At 40.2% G+C, this 19,264-nt stretch overlaps 1 protein-coding gene across 1 annotated transcript in view; it reads right to left on the bottom strand.

Annotated features, from left to right (window-relative positions):
- Window positions 1-18,515, bottom strand: part of paplna (papilin a, proteoglycan-like sulfated glycoprotein) — a 33,464-nt gene extending 14,949 nt beyond the window's left edge. Inside the window, exons 1-11 of the mRNA XM_084742516.1 lie at window positions 18,285-18,515; window positions 13,862-13,924; window positions 12,909-13,012; window positions 8,053-8,113; window positions 7,724-7,826; window positions 7,472-7,602; window positions 4,992-5,115; window positions 4,720-4,800; window positions 4,424-4,596; window positions 3,339-3,462; window positions 3,098-3,224 (exon numbers count right to left, since the gene is read on the bottom strand). Of these exons, the coding sequence (XP_084598642.1) occupies window positions 3,098-3,224; window positions 3,339-3,462; window positions 4,424-4,596; window positions 4,720-4,800; window positions 4,992-5,115; window positions 7,472-7,602; window positions 7,724-7,826; window positions 8,053-8,113; window positions 12,909-13,012; window positions 13,862-13,918 (1,085 nt within the window). The 5' untranslated portion in view covers window positions 13,919-13,924; window positions 18,285-18,515. The remainder of the gene's footprint in view (window positions 1-3,097; window positions 3,225-3,338; window positions 3,463-4,423; window positions 4,597-4,719; window positions 4,801-4,991; window positions 5,116-7,471; window positions 7,603-7,723; window positions 7,827-8,052; window positions 8,114-12,908; window positions 13,013-13,861; window positions 13,925-18,284) is intronic.
- Window positions 18,516-19,264: the final 749 nt, after the last annotated feature.

Raw genomic sequence — 19,264 nt, 5'->3', positions numbered from 1 at the left:
CATCCAGTGGTGTAAAGTGGTGTAAAGGGTTAGTTGGGGTTTTTTTGAAGTGGGAGTGTATGAGGTACTTATCCACAGTTCATCAGCTCATGTTGCATTTTACTTCATAAACCACTTTATATTATAATTTCTGTTGATTTATGTTACTACTAATTGTTCTTGTATTCTTCTGTCTGTATTTTATTTCTTATGTTTGTTGTTGAGTTTTATGTTTTTTAAAGGCGTATCCCAGATGGGCATTTTAAACTTGGTTATAAATGCTGTGGTGTGTGACACTGGTTTATGCTTCATACTTTTCCTCATAAAAAATAAACATTAAATAAATAAATAATGGTTTCATTCAATAATTAAACACCAACCTTCAATATTTCAGTAACAAACATTAGCTCAGATAATATAATAAAAATATCAGAGTTTTGGAATGAAACCCTTCAAATGAAATGCACGCATATGAAAAGGATGCATCATTTTAACAACACAGCTACTAAAATAGACTACTAAACTACAAGACTAGATTATGTTAAAACAACACATCCTTTTGCAGTGTTTAAGAAGCCCAGCTCCCAGCTGAAAAGTTTTTTTGTCGCCTGCTGGTTAGTTTGAACAGACACTGATTATTAAAAGCAGAATGAAAAGCGGGTCTGAAGATAAAAAACTACGACCAGCAAGCTCACTTTTATCTCTCAAATCTCTGCTCAAACTTGAGCAGCGGTTTTCCATGCAGTGCATCTTTGATTTGAGGCATAATGAGGGTGCAGTTAGCGTCACCCGAGCTTCATAAACATCTCAGGTTTCTGAGCAGCAGCAGCATCAAAGAAAAGAAGCAGGAAATACCAGAGAGTCACTGACTGAAGCCCCGGCTCTTTACTACCACAACACCACCGCTGCTGCTGCTGCGTCAGATTCGGATGTACACAATCTCCCAGCACCCCCCCAGCATGACGACCTTTAACCTACGGACACCTCACAACACAGCAGCTACACTAACAGACAGGGACAGACAGTTTGCTAAAGCAGTCAGGCAGCAGCCCAGCTCAGGGATCAGGTACAGAGAGGGGGGGGGGGGGTCAAAGGTCAGAGGGTTAAAGATGGAGGAGGTCTTTGATGGAAATCTGCCATCAAATCACTGCTCCCCGGAGAGAGCGTTAAGTGTGTCAGAGACGAATGAGGATCGTTAAAAGTTTGAAAGACGATCTCTGAACTGGACAGTTGCCCCACGCCTTCGTTCTCACCCCACGTGGAGGAACAGACGTCGAGCTAAACACAGACGCTAGAGCCAAACACATCTGAAGGGGGAGAATTTGTTTTGTGGCATTTCAGTCAACATTTAGTACATTTCTGATCTATTTATTGACTAGTTCGGCATGTTTTAGACACCAGTAGTTAAAGATTTGTCATTTTTTCAGGTGTAAAACTGAAGGACTGCTACAGTAAAATTATATTTTTCAACCTATTTCTGCATGTTTTTGTGCCTAAGTGACTAATGGGGACACCAATTTTTGAAACTGGTGAAACTGGCAGCAACGTAATCCCTTCAGACAACTGTGTGTCCGATACAAGTTCTTGTTTTTGCCACTGAAAGGCTCAGATTGTTATTTAAAGTGTCTGGCAACATTATGGAAAGGATCCCTACAGAGACAGAGCTTTTTTTTTAAAGAGTAAGATCCTTTTAGTTTAACCACAAACAGCTGATTTATTGCCCTTTGCCAAAGCCACCAGACTTCATTTACAAAAAAAAACAGCAATTTTACCATTGTAAAACACACTTCATGCAAATTCAACAGGACCAAAATAAAACTCACTCCTGGGTACAAAACATGTAAAAAAGCCCCATCATCTCTCCTACATAGTTGCATGACAGACTTTGTGTTTGTTTTCCCTCTTTCTGTCTTGCACTTCTTATATGAAAGATGCTACACTAAAAGCTTTCTTCTTCTTCTACTTCTTTGTCTTTGTCTTCTTCTTCTTATGATTATTATTATTATTTGTGTCTCCTTGTGGTCGTTTTGTGTCTTCTCCAGTTGTGCCTCTCTCTTGGTTGTTTTCTGTCTCTTTGGGGGTTTTCTGCATCACGTTTCTCAGTGACATTTTGCAGGGGAAGACCACCACTTGAACCCCTATGCCTGTGCCTGTTAAGCCAATTCAGTAATCCATTCATGCCAAAATCATCTTGGTTTGCCTTTCCACTGTGAAACAGTAAAATCAATAAAAGTATAAACCCTTAATTCACTGCCTTAGATGTGAGAAGGATGAGACAGAGGCTGGGATTTAGAGAAACGAGATCAGCCAGAATATTATCACATTGAACAAAGTGAATTAAGGGTTTATTTTTACCAAACAAGAGCTGGTGATTGTTGGGGCAGTGGAATGACTAACCCAGACAGTTTTGGTGAGTTTTATCTGGTTTTTGCTGAGTTTGAACGACTTGTGTTTTACGATGATAAAATTACTGTTTCTGTAAATGAGTCTGGTGGCTTTGGCAAGAGCGATAAATCAGCTGTTTCTGGTTAAATTATAAGCTTGTTCTTTAAAAAAAGGTCTGTCTCTGTAACGATGCTTTCCATTATGTTGTCAGACACTTACAATCTTAGCCTGTCCGTGGCAAAAACAAGCACTTTTAGTTGACATACTTTGAAGGGTTATCAAAATTGATTTATTTCAAAAATTCTATTCCCCTTTATGCACTTGGACATAAAAACATTTGAAGGGTCAAAATTGAAAAAAGCACCCAAATTACCCTTTAATGATTTAGATCTCCCCCTGTGTTTGCTGTCACCTAAAACGTGAACGTCACTACGACCACAGATCCGGGGTTACCTGAATACATATATGGCTCTGAGTCTTTCTGAAGGACTCCACAACTTTGGTGGATACAGGTACGCCATCCTTTCAGACAGTCATAACACACCGACAACAGTCAAAAAAAGCTGCTCTGAAAGTTAGTTGTTTTTTTTTTTGCACTGAAGCAAATTTATGTGCACAAACAAAAAAATTCCTTTTCATTCAGTGGAACAAAAACTCTGGATGCTGTTAAGCTTATAAATACCTGCTAAAGTCAACATAAATGTCACATTTTACCAGTGATAGTCGACATTACCTGCGGGTCTGTGGGCATGGCTGGGGGTTGCATGTGCGGTTGGTCTGCGGCCTTGGCAGAGATGCACAGAGATAGTCAGGGTAGGACTCGTTATCAATGGTGCAGAAGACCAAACGAGACTGGTAGCCTAAACAAAAGAAGAAAATCACTTGTTTCAGGGAGCAACAAACAAGTACAGGTCTGCATTCAGGCATGTTTGAATGTTTCTAAGCGTTTTTTTTTTTTTTTTTGAGACTCTGACCTGATCCGCACTCTTTGCTGCAGGCAGACCAGGATCCAAAACTCCAGTAGTAGCCCTGTCTGGAGCGTCCATTAGGGAGATAAAATTCATACTCCACTCCTTGGTTTGGCTCCTGGCTGATCAGCTGAGAGGAGAGGGTTGTACACAAAGATTAAACTCCAGTTACAAAGATTGAAATTATTCCAAAGGCCAAAGGTCTTAGACGCCAAGTTAGTCTTAAAGACCGAGCTAATACTGTAGTACAGTGGTGCCCAACCTTGGTCCTCAGGGACCCCTGTCCTGCATGTTTTAGATGTGTCCCTGCTCCAACACACCTGATTCAAATGATCAGCTCATCATCAAGCCTCTGCAGAAGCCTGACAACAGCCTGATCATTTGAATCAGGTGTGTTGGAGCAGGGAAACATCTAAAACATGCGAGACAGGGGACCCTGAGGACCAGGGTTGGGCACCACTGCTGTACAATAGTTGCACCAGACCAGAGTAGGCATAAAGTCAAAACCGAGCTGTTTCTTTGGCTTGCTCAGGAGGTCTCTCCACTCTTTTCTGTACAATAGCCATAATTGCATGGGCATTTGCATGTATGTGCATCTGTAAGGCCAAGCATAGTTAAGACCAGTCTTCAGTTTGGTTGGTGCATCTGACATAAGTAAATTTTAAAGACTGGCTGTAATGAAGACCAGCTTAGCAGTTAGGACCAGGCTTATTAAAGACCAGCTGGTGCAACCCATCCCAGATTCCTGAGTTCTTGGAGGGTGAATCCTGTTTTCTTGACTCCCCAACCTTTCCTCTAACTCTGTAACCTCTCTGAAAACAGGCTCAAATCCATACTTGTTGGCAGGATTTTGTCCTTCCTCTTCTTTACTGCTCCTCCCCAATTAGGGACTTATCATCTGTGTCTCCGTGGCAAACCGAGCCTCACCCAACCCAGCATGAGAATCTGATTTTTATCCAAATTTTTAATGGGAAATATCTTGTTCTTTAGCAGCTAAATGCTGCTTATAAGTCAGGTGACCATATTGATTAAAGCTGCTTTAAAGAGGGATTTGGAGTTACATAATGTTCTCTGTATATGTTCAATCTTACCTCAACAACAAGGGGTTCAGTGGTGGGGCCGCGGCCGATGATGGTTTCAGGGACATTGTCACCCTCAGCTCCACGCTGGTAGTACAGCATGGTTCCAGCAACAGGTGTTGCCCTGGAAAACTCAATCACCCAGTGTCCGTTGAGGTAGTATTCACCACGCAGGTTCTTGATGGCTGGCCACGCAGAGAGGATACAGTCATTGCATGTACAGAAAACAGTCAAACAGAACTGAACAAGCTGTAAACTGATTTTTCTGATCATCTTCTGAGTTGTCTTCTACAGAGTCAAACACTCACCAAGGTAGTTACGTGTGGCAACTGTTTCTCTGATGCTGATGGTGGTGGCTCCAACAGGGATGATGAACATCTGGTTGTAGCCTGAGATGAAAATGAGACACAATAATTCCTGTCACATCTAGAAAATCAACTCAGCCTGAAAAAATCAACAGCTCAGATGTTTCTCCTTGAGCATTCTGCTACTTCTGAGATGGGGAAATTTGCTGCTGTGACAGATGTGGTGATTGAAAACATCTGGTAGAGTGTTGTTAAGTTAAAACAGTGCAGCGTACCTGTTGGCAGGTTGTTAACAGTGAAGCTGTTCTTGACACGGTGGCAGGACTGTCCGTTACCCCCACACTGCAGGCAGGGGTCCTCCTGCTGAGGGGACTCCAGCATGTTGTCACAGCCCAGACGCTGAAGAGGAAAAAAATAGAGAAATATTTCATTAACTAAAAGAGAATCATTCAGAAATTCAAGAAGTGTTTAGTAATCATGGATGTGGGAAGTAAAAGTGCTGAGGAGGCTGCAGCACCTTCTAAAACAAGGTATTATAAAAACCATCAGTTGACAAAAAGTATGATGCATTTACAGTTTTAGAGATGACCAAGCAAGGAATACGTCAACCCAAAAATAAAAGTTACACATACAAAATGCTTTGCCAGTGCTGAGTTAGCATAATGACATAAACCCTCCAAAAGGCAAAAGTCCGATCACAGAATTGATGGTTCAGGAGCCAAACCACTGCACCAGCTCAGGGTCCAAACCAATACAAGACCTGATTTAACATTTAACAAGGTGCAAAAGACGGGTAGACCTGTGGACGCACGATGATTCTGTGAAAGTAGCAATCCCCAAATACCAAGCAACTAAAAAACTCTGCTGGAGCTGGAGGTTAAATACACAAAAGTTTAAAAAAGTAAAGGCCTGAGAACAGAGTGGGTTTTGTAAAGATGCTGCCCACAGAGGAGGTGATAAAGACATGATGACAGAGGTTAAATAGAGGAGGTGTTTAATGAGGAAAAGGTTGCTGTGATAATTACATGAGAAAAGAAGGAGAGCAGAAGAAATGTTTGACGTTACCACAAAGTGAAACTAATCCTCTGACTGTGTCCACTCTCATTAATGTAGTGATCTGAACCTCTGAGATATTTTACTCCTTACTATTAGATCAAATCTGCAATTTCTTTAAATGTCACAAGAAGTATTATATAGATAATGTTTTATTATTATATATTATATAGATAAACTGCACTTAAAGGGATAGTTCTGACTTTTTTTTTAAGTAGAGTTGTATGAGATACTAATCAGTAGCCAGAATTACCAACGATAGGTAGTGGTCAACACTCACTCACTCAAGTTTGGAGAAGCAGCAGGAGTACCATGTAGGAAGCTAAGTAAAATCTATCAATGTATGTTACATTTATAATATTTTCACTGCTTTACTTTGCTGCAGTCAGTAGAGCTGGGCGACATGTTAATATTAAAAGTGAATTCACTATGTTACGCATGCTGCATACGTTCACTATGTCCAAAGAAAAAAACTCACAAAGAGTCTAAAAATTACATGTTCTCACACGTATTTTCCATTTTAAATTCACCTTCCGTTCACCTTCTGAATTCAAGTTCCTCTTTTTTACCGAACTAAGATGAGCTTAATTGGCTCGTTAACTCAACAGAAAAACATTTAAAACTCACCCAAACTGTCTATGTTAGTCTGTCCACTCTTCCAATAATCACCAGCTCTGGTTTGATCAAAATAAATCCTTCATTCACAGCGTGAAAAGAGCGTAAAGAGTCTGACTCTGCAGGCTGTTTTCCTCTCACTCATCACCCAGCTCAGAGCACTCATGGTCGGCTGAGTGGGTGTGTACTGCGCCGCTGGATGAGAGCGCGGTGCAGAGCAGAGGCCGTCACTCTGCAGACTATCATGTTAGCAGAATAAAATGACAAATATCACCCTAAAAATCAGCCAAAAAAAAAAGCAATCAGCGATGGATTCAGCCCATCGTCAATAGACGCCCAACCCTAGCAGTCAGACAGCCTTTTATGATGGAAAACCACCGTTATATAAGACAAATATTGCTCCTTTTATAGCCACCAGACTCCATCGGCAAAATCAGTCATTTTTTATTGCAGAACACGGGTTCCTGGTCTACCACTGCCTTCATTTACTTTGGTGAATCCGAACTAGACTTTTAAAACACGCAAGTCACAATATAACACAAACAAACTAGCAGATCAAGGTATGTGGTTTGGCGAGAGTGATTTTTGCCTTATATAATGGGGGTTTCCTGTCAGAAAAGGCTGTCTAACAGCAAGGTAAAGTGGTGAAGATATTCTAAACACACTGTAAACTAAAACAGATATCAGATTTTTCAGGTGGGCCTTTAAATGCTCCATGTACATGTAATCTTTGTCTGTATTATGACATCTGATCCACTAAAGACAAAAAAATCTCTTTCAGGGTACCAAATCTGAATTTATACCACATTTATGTTGGGAGTGTTCAGGACTTGAGAGGACAAAATGCCCCTCTACTTGGCTCAAGTGTCCTGCTGTTGCAACCACTGGACTATCTGGAAACACATATAGTGTATCTCGAGAATCAATAAATATATTAAGTTGCATTTTCAGATGGTAAAATCTGCCCACTAAAGCTCACCTGCTGGAAGCCTTGGTGACTGTCGTTTTAGAGATCACCATCTCATTTCGCAACTACTAAATCAACCTAAAGTTTTTTCAAATGATTGTTTTGTGGCATACAGCCTACCTTGCAGACTCCCTCCACACAAATATCCCTCCGCCCAGGGTGGCAGGGTGTACCATCAACCACGGAGCTGCGGTGACGATAGAAAAAGTTTTCTCCTCTTGGCATGCAGTTCAGCTCGCAGGGGTTCTCAGCTGTCAGAGAGACAGGTTTCATTTTAGAATAAATGTAAAATCTCAGTTCATTTCCAGATTTGATGCCCATCATGTGGTTTCACAAATCCGCAAATATTACTGATTCTACTTTGCTTCTGACCTCCATAATAAGGCAGCCACTTGTAGAGTTTCCCCTGGAATTCAGTCCCATCAAACTGGGAGCACTGCTCTTCACGGAAATCCCTGGATCCCTCAGGACAGTCCTGAACAACAAGACGCAGCAGAGACGTCAAACGACAATTAATCAGAAATATTTAAAGGTTTAAAACAAAGTGAAATAGCCTGTCAACAGAGGTAGTCCTTCATTTTGGATTTATCAAAAGCAGCAGCATGTTTATATGCATTACACAGAATCCAAAACGATACAGAGCCTTTGCAAAATGTCAAAGAGAAAAGAGCTGAAAAGTTGTTTCAGATGTGTTTGCTCACCTGGATGTTGCAGGAGCGGTAAGACTTGTCTGGTCCCACACAGTTGTGTCCTCCATCAGTCCTGTGTGCAGAAAACAAAGCAGAAGTGTGAGACGCTGTTGGACGATGTTTTTATAGCTGAACCCTAATGTAGAGATAGAATTTTCCACATTATCATCTCGTAAATCCAAGGATAAAGCAGCTTCTCTCAAAGCTGAACCGGGACTAAAAGCAATCTGGGATGTTTTATCTGCTGTATGTTTGTCAAGCTACAAGAGCTGAGTCACATAAGCTTAAATGATCTACGGAGCTACTCAGTTTTAAAGTAATTTACTATTACACAGTGTATTCTGGGTGAAATGGAAGTTATGATTATGTTGATATGTATGATTCCGGTGAATAAGCTTCAATGAGAAGCATGCTGTCTTCACTTAGACACTATCTTTCCGGAGAAAAACAGACTGATAAGGAGCTTTATCACATGGTGAAACAACATTGGACACTTCATAAACATCTTCAACCTGGCAGCACAGAAGATACAGTCACCGCAGTTTCAAGTTGGACACCTGAGATTAGTGTCACCAATTCAGTATCCGACCAAATGAGTTATGGCGCTGAATAACAGCTAAAAAAAAGTGTCAAAGGTTGTGGGTTTGAATTATGGTTCAGTCAGAGTGCTGTGGAGTTTGTTTGTTGTTGTTTCTCCCCATGCTTGAGTAAGTTTCCTACAGCTGCTCCGGTTTTCTAGGTCGACACATCAGATAGTTTGTTACACAGAACTACCTGGGAAATCGTCCTTAGAATCTGTTTGGAAAAGGGCAGGCACTTTGCAGGTCTAACACGGGCTAACTGGACGTACTACAGAGAGTGAGGCATGTCACGCGTGTCTGCAGTGCAGCTCAAGTTGACTGCCTGAACTAGCTCGCAGGCGTTGCTACATATATGACAATAACGTTTGCCTTTACGTTATCTTTTCATTCTTGAGTTATGGCCTGCAAAGTCACAGTGACTTTTGACTGCCAAATTCTAATCAGTTAATCCTTTCTAGCGAACATGTGTGCCAGATGTAAAGTAATACCTTAAGAGTGTTCCAGAAACACTGCATTCAAGACGATGGGATGGATGGACAGGAGGCATAAATAAGGATACTCAAAAGTAAAGTTCACTGGATGCTACATTTTCCAAAATGAAGGATAGTATCTTTCACTAGAAATACCCTTTAGTCACACAGCTGCCCTGAAAACTCCAGATTGCTTTGACCATGTAGTTTTTTTAAATTCTCAATTTTTTCCACCCAAGCAACAAAAGTTCGAAGATTGTCTTCAGTCTCTGTTGAGTTGTGAGTCTGCCTCCAATCTGCCTCCTCTTCCTCCTCCTCCTTTGTTAAAAAAAAAAAGTCTAAGGCCAAACTGAGAAAACCCTGATGCCATGAGCAGGGTTATCTTTTCAGACGTTCAGATTTTAGAAAATCTTCTTCAGAGCCACAGAAGACATCATTAACTGTTTTCACATTCTGAGTAAAACTCCTCATGGCGAGTAGTCTGACATTCATGTGAAACATCATGGGAGTGCCCCTTTAAGCCACAAATATGTGTTTTCATTAGCTTTATCTGAGCTGTAAAAAATCCCCTTTTGCATCTTTTTTGACTTAAGTTCCATTAAAACTTTATGGGTCATCATTGTAACGCAGAACCAGTTAATGACTAGGTGAGGCTGCAGAGCACGTATGCAAATACAGCCCAGACTGTAAATAACAAGTTCCAGCTCTGACATTAAGTGGCATTCCTCTTTAATCTGTGCCTTTTAAAAAAAAATGAGCTCTCAGCAAGAGGAGCAGCCTCAACATCATCACTGTTGAGCCTAAAACTCACACAAACATCGGCGATAAACCGTGAGACAGCGGATTGTTTTGCCTCCCTCCCTTCCAGCCATGCTGATAACTCATGATTAAGTCACCTCCAAAAGTACCTGCCCTTAAGCCTGAAAACAAGACACGCTCCTGTCAGCATGCCAAAGCTGGAACTAAAACATGTCCAAACACTCAGTGACAACATGCAGCCTTCAACTTTTCACCTGGGAGCGGAAAATAAACATTTGGAGCATCAACCAGCACTTTCAATTTAAAATAACAGATAACAGAAAGATGTGAAAAGTGACGGGTATTAACGCAAAATTATTTATCACACTGAATATAAATAGATTATAGACTATGACTGGAAAAATAACAACCTTAATGTCACTTTCAACACGTTAAAATTTAAACTCCTTTGGAGGGAGGTCAGGAAATTTAATACTGAAATGAGTGTTGGGCAAAATGGGAGTTCCTGTAAAACACACAATGAGTCAACAGCTGTCTAATCATAGTATTTAAAGGTGTGATCCTGGCAAACCTGGCAGACATGATATGACAGAGTTCACCTTACCAGGTAGCAGCGGGGTATTCATCATTCAGCTAAAGAGGGGAAATAGACTCACTGACTGACTGGCTGACTGTCTGACTCACTGACTGACTAAATGACTGCAGGGACATGCTGGAAACCAGCAGCTACAGTAGATGGATCGATGTGTGAAATACAATCCCACACGGATCCGCTAGAGCTGTTTCCTGAAAAACTATATTTTCCAGCAGTTTACCCTCACATAAAAGCAACAAATCACCAAACAAGTTGAATCATAAAAGTGTTTGGACATGTTAAAGAAGCAGCTCATCACAGGCATGTTCTGTCTGGTCTTCCAAATAAATGAAAAACAAAATAAACTTAAAGAATAAACCTGGGGTTATTGCTCAATAACTGAGACATACCTCAGTTCTGTGGAACACTCTATGACCAGACAGACAGCGAACGCAACAAACTCACCTGATGAATGACAGATGGCATTTGGGGTAGAAAATTTAATCATGTTTGACTGACATGCAGCAGTAAATATGAGAAGAGGCACCAGATTGAGGTGCTTACACTTTGCTGGATCTTTTTACATTTTATGCTACATTATAATGTCATAATGAACTTTTTGTCATCATTAGCATATTCAATCCAAAACCATGTTTATCAAGGTCACAGTAACCTTTGACCTTTTACTACCAAATCTAATCAGGTAATCCTTCAGTCTCAGTGGACCATTAAACCAAATTTGAAAAGGAGGTGTTGCTGAGATATCACGCTCACCAGAACTGGACAGACATGAGGTCACACTGACCTTGACCTTTGACCTCCAAAACCTAATCAGTTCATCATTGAGTCCAAGTGCAAGTTTGTGCCAAATCTGAAGAAAATACGCCGAGGTGTTCTTGAGACTTCACGTTCACAGAAATGGGACAGACATAAGGTCATAGTGACCTTGAGTTCTGACCTCTGATCGCCAAAATCTAATCAGTTTATCCTGGAGTCCAAGTGGAGGTTTGTGCAATGTTTGAAGAAATTTTTTCCAGGTTACTTTAACAAGAATGGGATGGATGGACAGACGGACAACCCAAAAACATAATGGCACGCAGGCATGAAAACATTTTGTTTTTTAGATTAAACCAGGGGCTTCCAACCCTTTTGGCTTATGACCTCTTTCTAAAAAAACAAGTGTCAAGCTGGAGCTCTTTGTCACGTTTCAGATGTCTTTGAGTTTCTAGCAGCTCCACCCTGGAGAGAATTCCCCTTTTAAACTTGTCAGATGGTTTCACTTGAAGGAGCGAGGAATTAGATTAAAGAAAGATTAGAGAGGAACTTTTTTTTTAGAATTAATTTGTGGCCCACTGAAGGAGGCTGTACCTTCTGAGAACAACAGGACTAAACTACCAAACTGTATTAACGAGCAGAACTCGCCCACTCAGTAAGTTTTGATACTTCACATAGATTTTGCTTTTGCTTTCACATGCTAACTTAAAGGGCCAGTATGCAGGATTTAGTGGCATCTAGCTGTGAGCTTGCAGATTGCAAACACGTCGTCTCACTCTCCCCTTCCAAGCGAGCAGTTGACTGAGACACTTGTGCAAAATGCCATAGGCCCAATCTGGAGCGAGTGTTTGGTCTGTGTGTTCTGGCTTATTGTCGAAACAAGGCAGAGCAACATGACAGACTCTGTAGGTAACAAAAACACAACTATTCTTATTTTCAGGTGATTATACACTCAAGAAAACATACATTTTTGCTATATTCTGGCAATAAATCCCTGTAAATCTTACACACCGGACATTTAAGTAAGGTTGTGAGTGCGGGACTTTTGCATTTAACGGAGTGTTTGCATTTACTCTGAGTCTCTGGTGGTAAAGTAAAATTAGTCACACACCATTTGCAACCTCAGATGACTTTATGTGTTGCATGAGGCAACATGCAGGCTGATTCCAGCAAATGTACAGTGTGAGCTGGAAACAACAGCCTGCATGACCTAATCACTCCTCACTCTGTCTTGTTGAGTAAAGAGAATCAGCTTAAAAAAAACATAAAAAATGTAATAAATGTTATGTGTGCAACAAAGGCTGAGTTTTTCAAAAAACTACGTCTGATGTCTTTCCTGCCTAATAAGGACTAATGGAAATATTCACTCCTCATCCGATCCTCTTGAGCAGCCAACGGGCAACACCCTGTAAAGAGAGGTCCTTTTAATGTTAAAGGGCCCCTCCCTGCTGTGTGTTTTGGATGTAAGACAAGCCCACGTCCTCGTGACTTCAAGGCATTCTTTTAAAATCAAGATACAGTCTGTGCCCATGAACCTCACAATTAGCTTTATTCACACAGGAGAAGAAGAGTGTGTGTGTATTCAGGAGCTCACAATGAGCTGAGTCTGTCAAAGAGAGGCTCGCTGTGACTCCATGTGCAGTCTGTGTGTTTACACATGTGCACAGGCATGTTAGGTGTATTAAAAATAGATAATTATAGTGGGCATACCTGTGGGTGATACAGCGTCTGGTTCTCATGGTCACACCGCCGCCGCAGCTCCTGCTGCATTCTCCGTAAGGACCCCACGTGTCCCAGTGATCCACGCCAGGCACCTGCACACGAGACAGCAGTTTATACACGCCACAAAGTAAAATAGCAACATTTACTCATAGTTGCAAACTGTTTCCTTTGCTTTCAAACTAAATGTTATTGAGTTTGATTCCTTGCCTTAGTAACAGCAGCTGTTCTCAAGGTCAAGAAAGAACATAGTTTTTATGCAAACAAGGAGAAGAAAAATCAAAATCTGAACATCTGCAATTCCATGACAACTGGTGAATAATGGCCACTCAAAAGTGCAAAACCTAACCCTCACATTTTGGCACCTGTAACCATCAATTTCTTTTGGCACTCTGATCAAAAAATGACTTAATCGATTAGCAAAATAGTTAATTAATGTTTTTTCAATCAAGTATCTACTCTACACACATTTAAAATAGTGTATTAACAGCACCAGTTTAAGTTAAAACAGATTGATGTCTCAGGTTTTGATGGTAAGGTTGTCAAAACTATTGAAACTTTTCGATACCACGTGTTTAAAATGATGCAATCTCCATTAATTGTACATTTAATAGTAGTCTATCAACCGTACAGAGCTAAAGAAAAATCATCTAATTCCTTTCTGCAGACCTCAGTTCAGTATTTACCACCCTGCCTGATACTTGACTTGCAAAACCAGAGACTTCAGTGACTTCTTCTGTTAGGTAATTTTAAAAAAGAACAAAAAAATACTATTTTGTATGCCTAAGACTTTTTTCTTTTTGTCATGCATTCAAAAAAGGTGTCAAGTATCGCTTTTTAAACTACTCTTGTGTCAAAGTTTAAAATGCTGGATAACATTAAGGCTTTGTCTGCAGCTTTCATTGTTTCTGTGTTCATGATCAGTGGATCCTCTGGGAGTTTACCGAGAGCGCCGGAGCCAAGAGCAGCTGAAGGATTACCAGAGGCAGCAGCATCTTCATTGTTCCCTGGAAGAGGAGAAAGAAAGACGAGACATCCAGAGTTAGTCACTGTGACTAATAGAGTCTATTACACATTGAGCAACTTTTCCAGAAACAATCCAGAGTAACAAGAGCGGAAACTGTAATTGATGGGATTTCAGGCCAACATATACAAGAGGACTGCAGAGACTGAGCAAAACCTCCTCTTATCTGATTCAACAACAGTAAACACCAAGAAAAATCAATGTATCTGCCTCAGTTTTTGGCTGACAGCCTGTGGACATCAGCATGTTGCCCTGCAGCGTTTCCTCAAGTGTTTCCAAGAATATAAATCAGTTTTATGTGGGAGTATGTGCTAATAGTTTCATTGTAGGTCTTTTAAACAGATCATCAGCAGGTTCTGCGGTTTGGTCTGCAGCCACCAACCACAGCAGATAACGATCAACAGCTGGATCTGCATCTGTGTTTATGTCTAATGAACATCTTATATGTTGAAGATGTCAGTTTGGGCTTTGGTTGGTCTGACCTCCACACACTGCTGCGTTTATGTGGAGGTTTTGGAGAGTTTAACATATGTTTCGATGATTTTTTTCTCAACCCACAGAGGAGGAAGTGATCTAGAGCTGAAACGATCGGGGTCGTGTCGAGATGCGAAACCCAGACCTGCGAAAGATCTTGCGAAAGGGATCTTTTTAATCCAAACCATGATGTTTTCCCAACCCTAACCAGGTGTTTTTGTCCTTAAATGTAAGCATTTACTCACAGCACTGTCTCATTATTACACATAATTAGTTTTTAATAACATGCACAATGAAGAAACAAGAATTTCCGAAATCTAAAGTTACCATTTAGATGAACGATGACCAACAATTTGTCAATTAATCAATTACTCGATCAAAGGAAAATAATAATCTGCAGCATCTTTCATAATTTATTGATTTTTTTAAGGTTTTTATATAATTCTGTAGCTTCCCAGTAGTGTTGCTTATGTAGTGAAATTTTGATCAGATGTTTAAGCATCAAAATGTTATTTTTCTGAGCCCTTATAAAAACATTTTCCCCATTGCATGATGACGCTGTCAGCCATTTTCGCTCATGGCTGACGTGACGTTGCTAACACTGAGAGGAACGCAGATGGCGTACATGTTGTTTTTCTCAGTCCTTCTTATATTTAACTTAATATCTTTACATTTTGAATACTTTGGTATCTTGGCTTGGATAATAGTGATTGGTATTTTCCACTATATTCTGACTGATATAGAACATACCTGCCAGTTTAATCAATAATGAAAATAATTTGTTAGTTATTAGTGGTTCCAAGTGGTCCGAATGATCAACACCACTTTGAAAATAAGAGAGAAGAAAGAAGCATGTTCACTGAAGAGGTACACTGACATTGTCACGTTTTTATTGAATTTGGGAACATGCAAAAGCTAATGTAATGCTGTGCACTGCAGTAATAACAAAGTATTAGTAACGTTAACTTATATCTTGCCACAAACAGGTAACAACTGCAGGAGTTTGCGTCAGACTGAAGGGGAGAGTAAAGTTAGAAGAAAACTTGAGCGGAAAAGGCATGATTCTATAGGTATTACACTGTGCAATCAATATTTACTTCATAATGACATGTTAGAGCAAAAAACACCAGCCTTATCATGTCTCTCCTCCGTTTCATCACTTAATTGCTTAACTGAGCTAAAAATGTACCCTTTGTTGCATGCGGAGAGGCTGTTTGTTTGTTTTTTTTCCAGGGCAAATGGAGGGTTTCTTGCCCCCCTGCTGGAGCTGTCAAACTACCTCTGACCCCGTCTGCCGTGACGACCACATGTCCCGGCAGCGAGGAGAGTCGCCCTGCGGCCATGAAAACCCGACGGTGAACAGGCGAGGAGTCAGAGGGAGGATTGTGTCAGAGAGGAGAGAAGAAGAGAGGCAGTCAGCATGTCTGATCATCTGTCTCTCTCAAACACAAACACTCCTCTCCAAACACCCAAAATTGAGCAACTTCCCCGGGTGATGATAATCTGGGACTGTTCTCTTCTGTCTGGGCCAACAGCATTCATTTACATCTCAATTACTCTGGACAGATAAATGAAACAAGCCGCCCTAATGATTATTTTCATTACCAATTAATCTGTTGACTGTTTTTCCCATTAATGAATTTCTTGTTGAGTCCATACAAATGTAAAAAAAAATCATTAGAAGTTTCTAGAACCCACATTTTGTAAAGACAGCTTTTAATTAGGCCGATTAATTGATTAGTTGTTTCCCAAAGCAGGGTGACAGGGTGACGTCCTCAAATGTCTTGTTTTTTCCACAATCCAAACATATTTAGTTTACCGTCATAGAGGAGCAAAGAAACTAGAAAATATTCACATTTGAGAAACTGAATCAAAGAATTTGGCCACTTTTTCTCAAAATGATTAATTGACTATCAGAGTAGATGGTAATTAGTTTAATACTAATACACAGTAGCTCTACTCTTGACAGTATTATTTACAGAGACCCAACAATTCCTTCCATGAGTAAGCACTTGGCAAGAGTGGAGAAAGAAAGTGAAAGAAGGAAGAGATGGCAGAAACCTCATGTCCAGTGGATCAAAAATCCAAAGATATTCAACTCACAATGACATAAAACAGATAAAACTAGCAAATGCCTAAATTTGAGGAACTGGACTGGGTTAACGTTTGACATTTTTGCTTGATATATGACTTTAAATGATAATTTGAATGCCAAAATTGTTGCCAACTCATCTTGTCTCCATCAACAAATCCATGAACCGACTGCTCATTTCAGCAGCACTGTAGCCTAACTGAAAATTTACCTTGATTACCATGAAATTTTGGCAGGGCAAAACGGTCAAAATCAAAAATAGCAATATATTTTTTGACCAAATATGCTGAAATTGATATTTATCCATATTGTGACAATATTTGACAAAATTTTGGAATAAATAATCATCAGTTTTGTGGATATAAGGACTAACAGTGTAAAGGCAAATAACAGCTACATCAGTCTGATAAGATGAGAAACTTACATCACTTCATGCAGCCTTTGAAACCAGGAAAAGACTATATATCAATATACTGATCAGCTCTATGTGAAATTCTTAAAATCAAGAATGAATGGTTTTAGGGGAAAAAAAGCTCCTCAGCAGCACAGAAACAAAAAAACTTCTGAAGCCATATTGTAGACATGATAAAGTCAATGCTTTGAATACTTCACAGCACAGTTCACCCACATCTAAAGTTTCCCCTGGCCTGTGGTGCGATTTATCCATCCAGATTTTAGTAAAGATTTAATAAAGTCATACTAAGCAATAAAACCCAATCAAAGCCACCAGTTCCTGCAACCAAGAACAGGAAAATATTTGGCACTTTTGCGCCAGATAAATGACTTGAATAATTAATCGATTGATAAACTCATCTGAATGAAAGTCACTACAGTCAACTGCTGAGCCATTGAGAAAAAAAATCCCTGTGAGATTCCTGGATCCCTCACCTTTAATACCAGCTCATAAAGCCTTTAGCCTCAGGCTGTACAAACTTTTATCCAACCAAATTATTATTCGTCAGTAAGGTGGGGCAAGCAGTGTCTTGTGTTCTGTAGGCTGTACATGAAGCATGTTTGCAACATGTGGGTACCTGGTCAGTCTAGGAAAGCATCAATGAATCCTGAGGGAAAAAACTATTACATAATAATTCTATAAATATTCAATAAAAAATCTGCTGTGTTATTATATTTTCTCTGCTTAGATTGTAACTGCAGGCTACTCTTTGTGGTTTACATTGACTTTATAAAACTTACAGCTTTATTTGCACTCTTTTTATCTCCATGACAGTCATATGATATTCCAGTAAACACACTATACCTCTTTTTATGTTGCCTGATGATCCATCATGTAAATGTTGAGATATTTCACTAAATAAGTCAAAACTTTGGCTTAATGGTGATGCTGGGTGAAAAGTCAGAGGATCACCAATCCATCAAATAGTTGTCGAGATATTTAAGTCGGTTTTCTCCTATTAAAATGCCTCTGTGAACTATTCATTGTGGTTTATTATGACTTTATTAAACTTACAGGCTCTTTTATCTCCATTATATTCCAGTGAACACATCCACACCTCCTGTAATGTTCACAGGTGGAGTATCCCTGCCTTTACGCGACTTTTTAAAACAATTTCCCGTAAAATAAATACTAATGAGAACTATGATTCAATAAACAAACTTTCTTTTTAACCCTTCTCTCAGGATACAACCCATTCTCAATCCCATCTAGGTAATATTTCGGTTTCGCTCTTCCAAAATTCAAGAATGGGATTTTTCCTGAAGAAAATCGGTAATTTTAAGGAAATCTGGACATTTTAGGTGAAATAAATCGCCTACTCACCCTGTTGAGTGGTTAGAAATGCGGTTTCTTGGAGTCCAAACCGCCGGTGGATCCTTGCGGAAGGACTTTGCGGGACTTGACTGACAGCTGGTGTCTCTCCGGAGCTTTGACTTGACTTGAAGATGAGTCTGAAGCGTCTGGAGTGTCCTGGATATATGAGGAGGGCTATTAGCCTGGAAGCCTTTGTGTCTCTCCTCCCTCTCTCTGTCTCTGTCTGTCTTGTGTCCAACAGGAAGCCGAGCAGCAGCAGCAGGAGCAGGAGAGAAAGTCCCGTTGGTTAAACCTCCCCCGCGGCGTCATCAGCGCGCTTTTTAACCATCCAGTCCAATTACAGCCCCTCCTGTCCTCACAGAGAGACATGCTGGTCCCCTTAACCCCAGTCTGTAATTTCAGACTGTAAAAATAACAGTTAATCAACGTGTTCGTTTGTTGTATGGCCCCCATAAGCACATCCTATAGATGGGGTTTTGAAAAAGTTTATTCCCACTTCGCTTTTACCAACGCGTCATTATATTGCGCTCCCACAGTCCATACATGCAGGACTGTACATGTAATAGCAGGGTAATCATCCCAAGTCATCTCCCTTGAATATTTTTGGTTTAATGGAAAGACAGGGTTATAATTTTTAGCTGAAAATGGGCCCCAAATGTTACCTTTCTTTGTCCAAAGAGAAGCTTACTGTGTTCTATGTTTTGGAGTCAGTATGATGTTTTGTTTTGTATTTTGTTGACACTGGCCTGATTTCAGACTTGGTTATAAAGGCTAGTCTTTGAAAAGTAACAAAACTGACGCTGCAGAACAAAATATATCTTTTGTTTTATATGCATATTCCTTGTCAAACTCTGGTGCCTGCATTACCCACAATGCAACGCGTTTGCTCATAATTCAGTGGGAGATTCAGGTGTATAATGCTAGTACCAGCTAGTTAATGTAACCTATATCTTCAAGTAGAGATGATAAGCAGGCTACAGAAGTCTGTT

This window comes from Lutjanus erythropterus, chromosome 18 (genome assembly GCF_056507025.1).
Source record: "Lutjanus erythropterus isolate fLutEry1 chromosome 18, fLutEry1.hap2, whole genome shotgun sequence".
In the NCBI taxonomy this organism is placed as follows: Eukaryota; Metazoa; Chordata; class Actinopteri; order Lutjaniformes; family Lutjanidae; genus Lutjanus; species Lutjanus erythropterus.
This window is presented reverse-complemented; position numbering and strand designations above follow the sequence as displayed.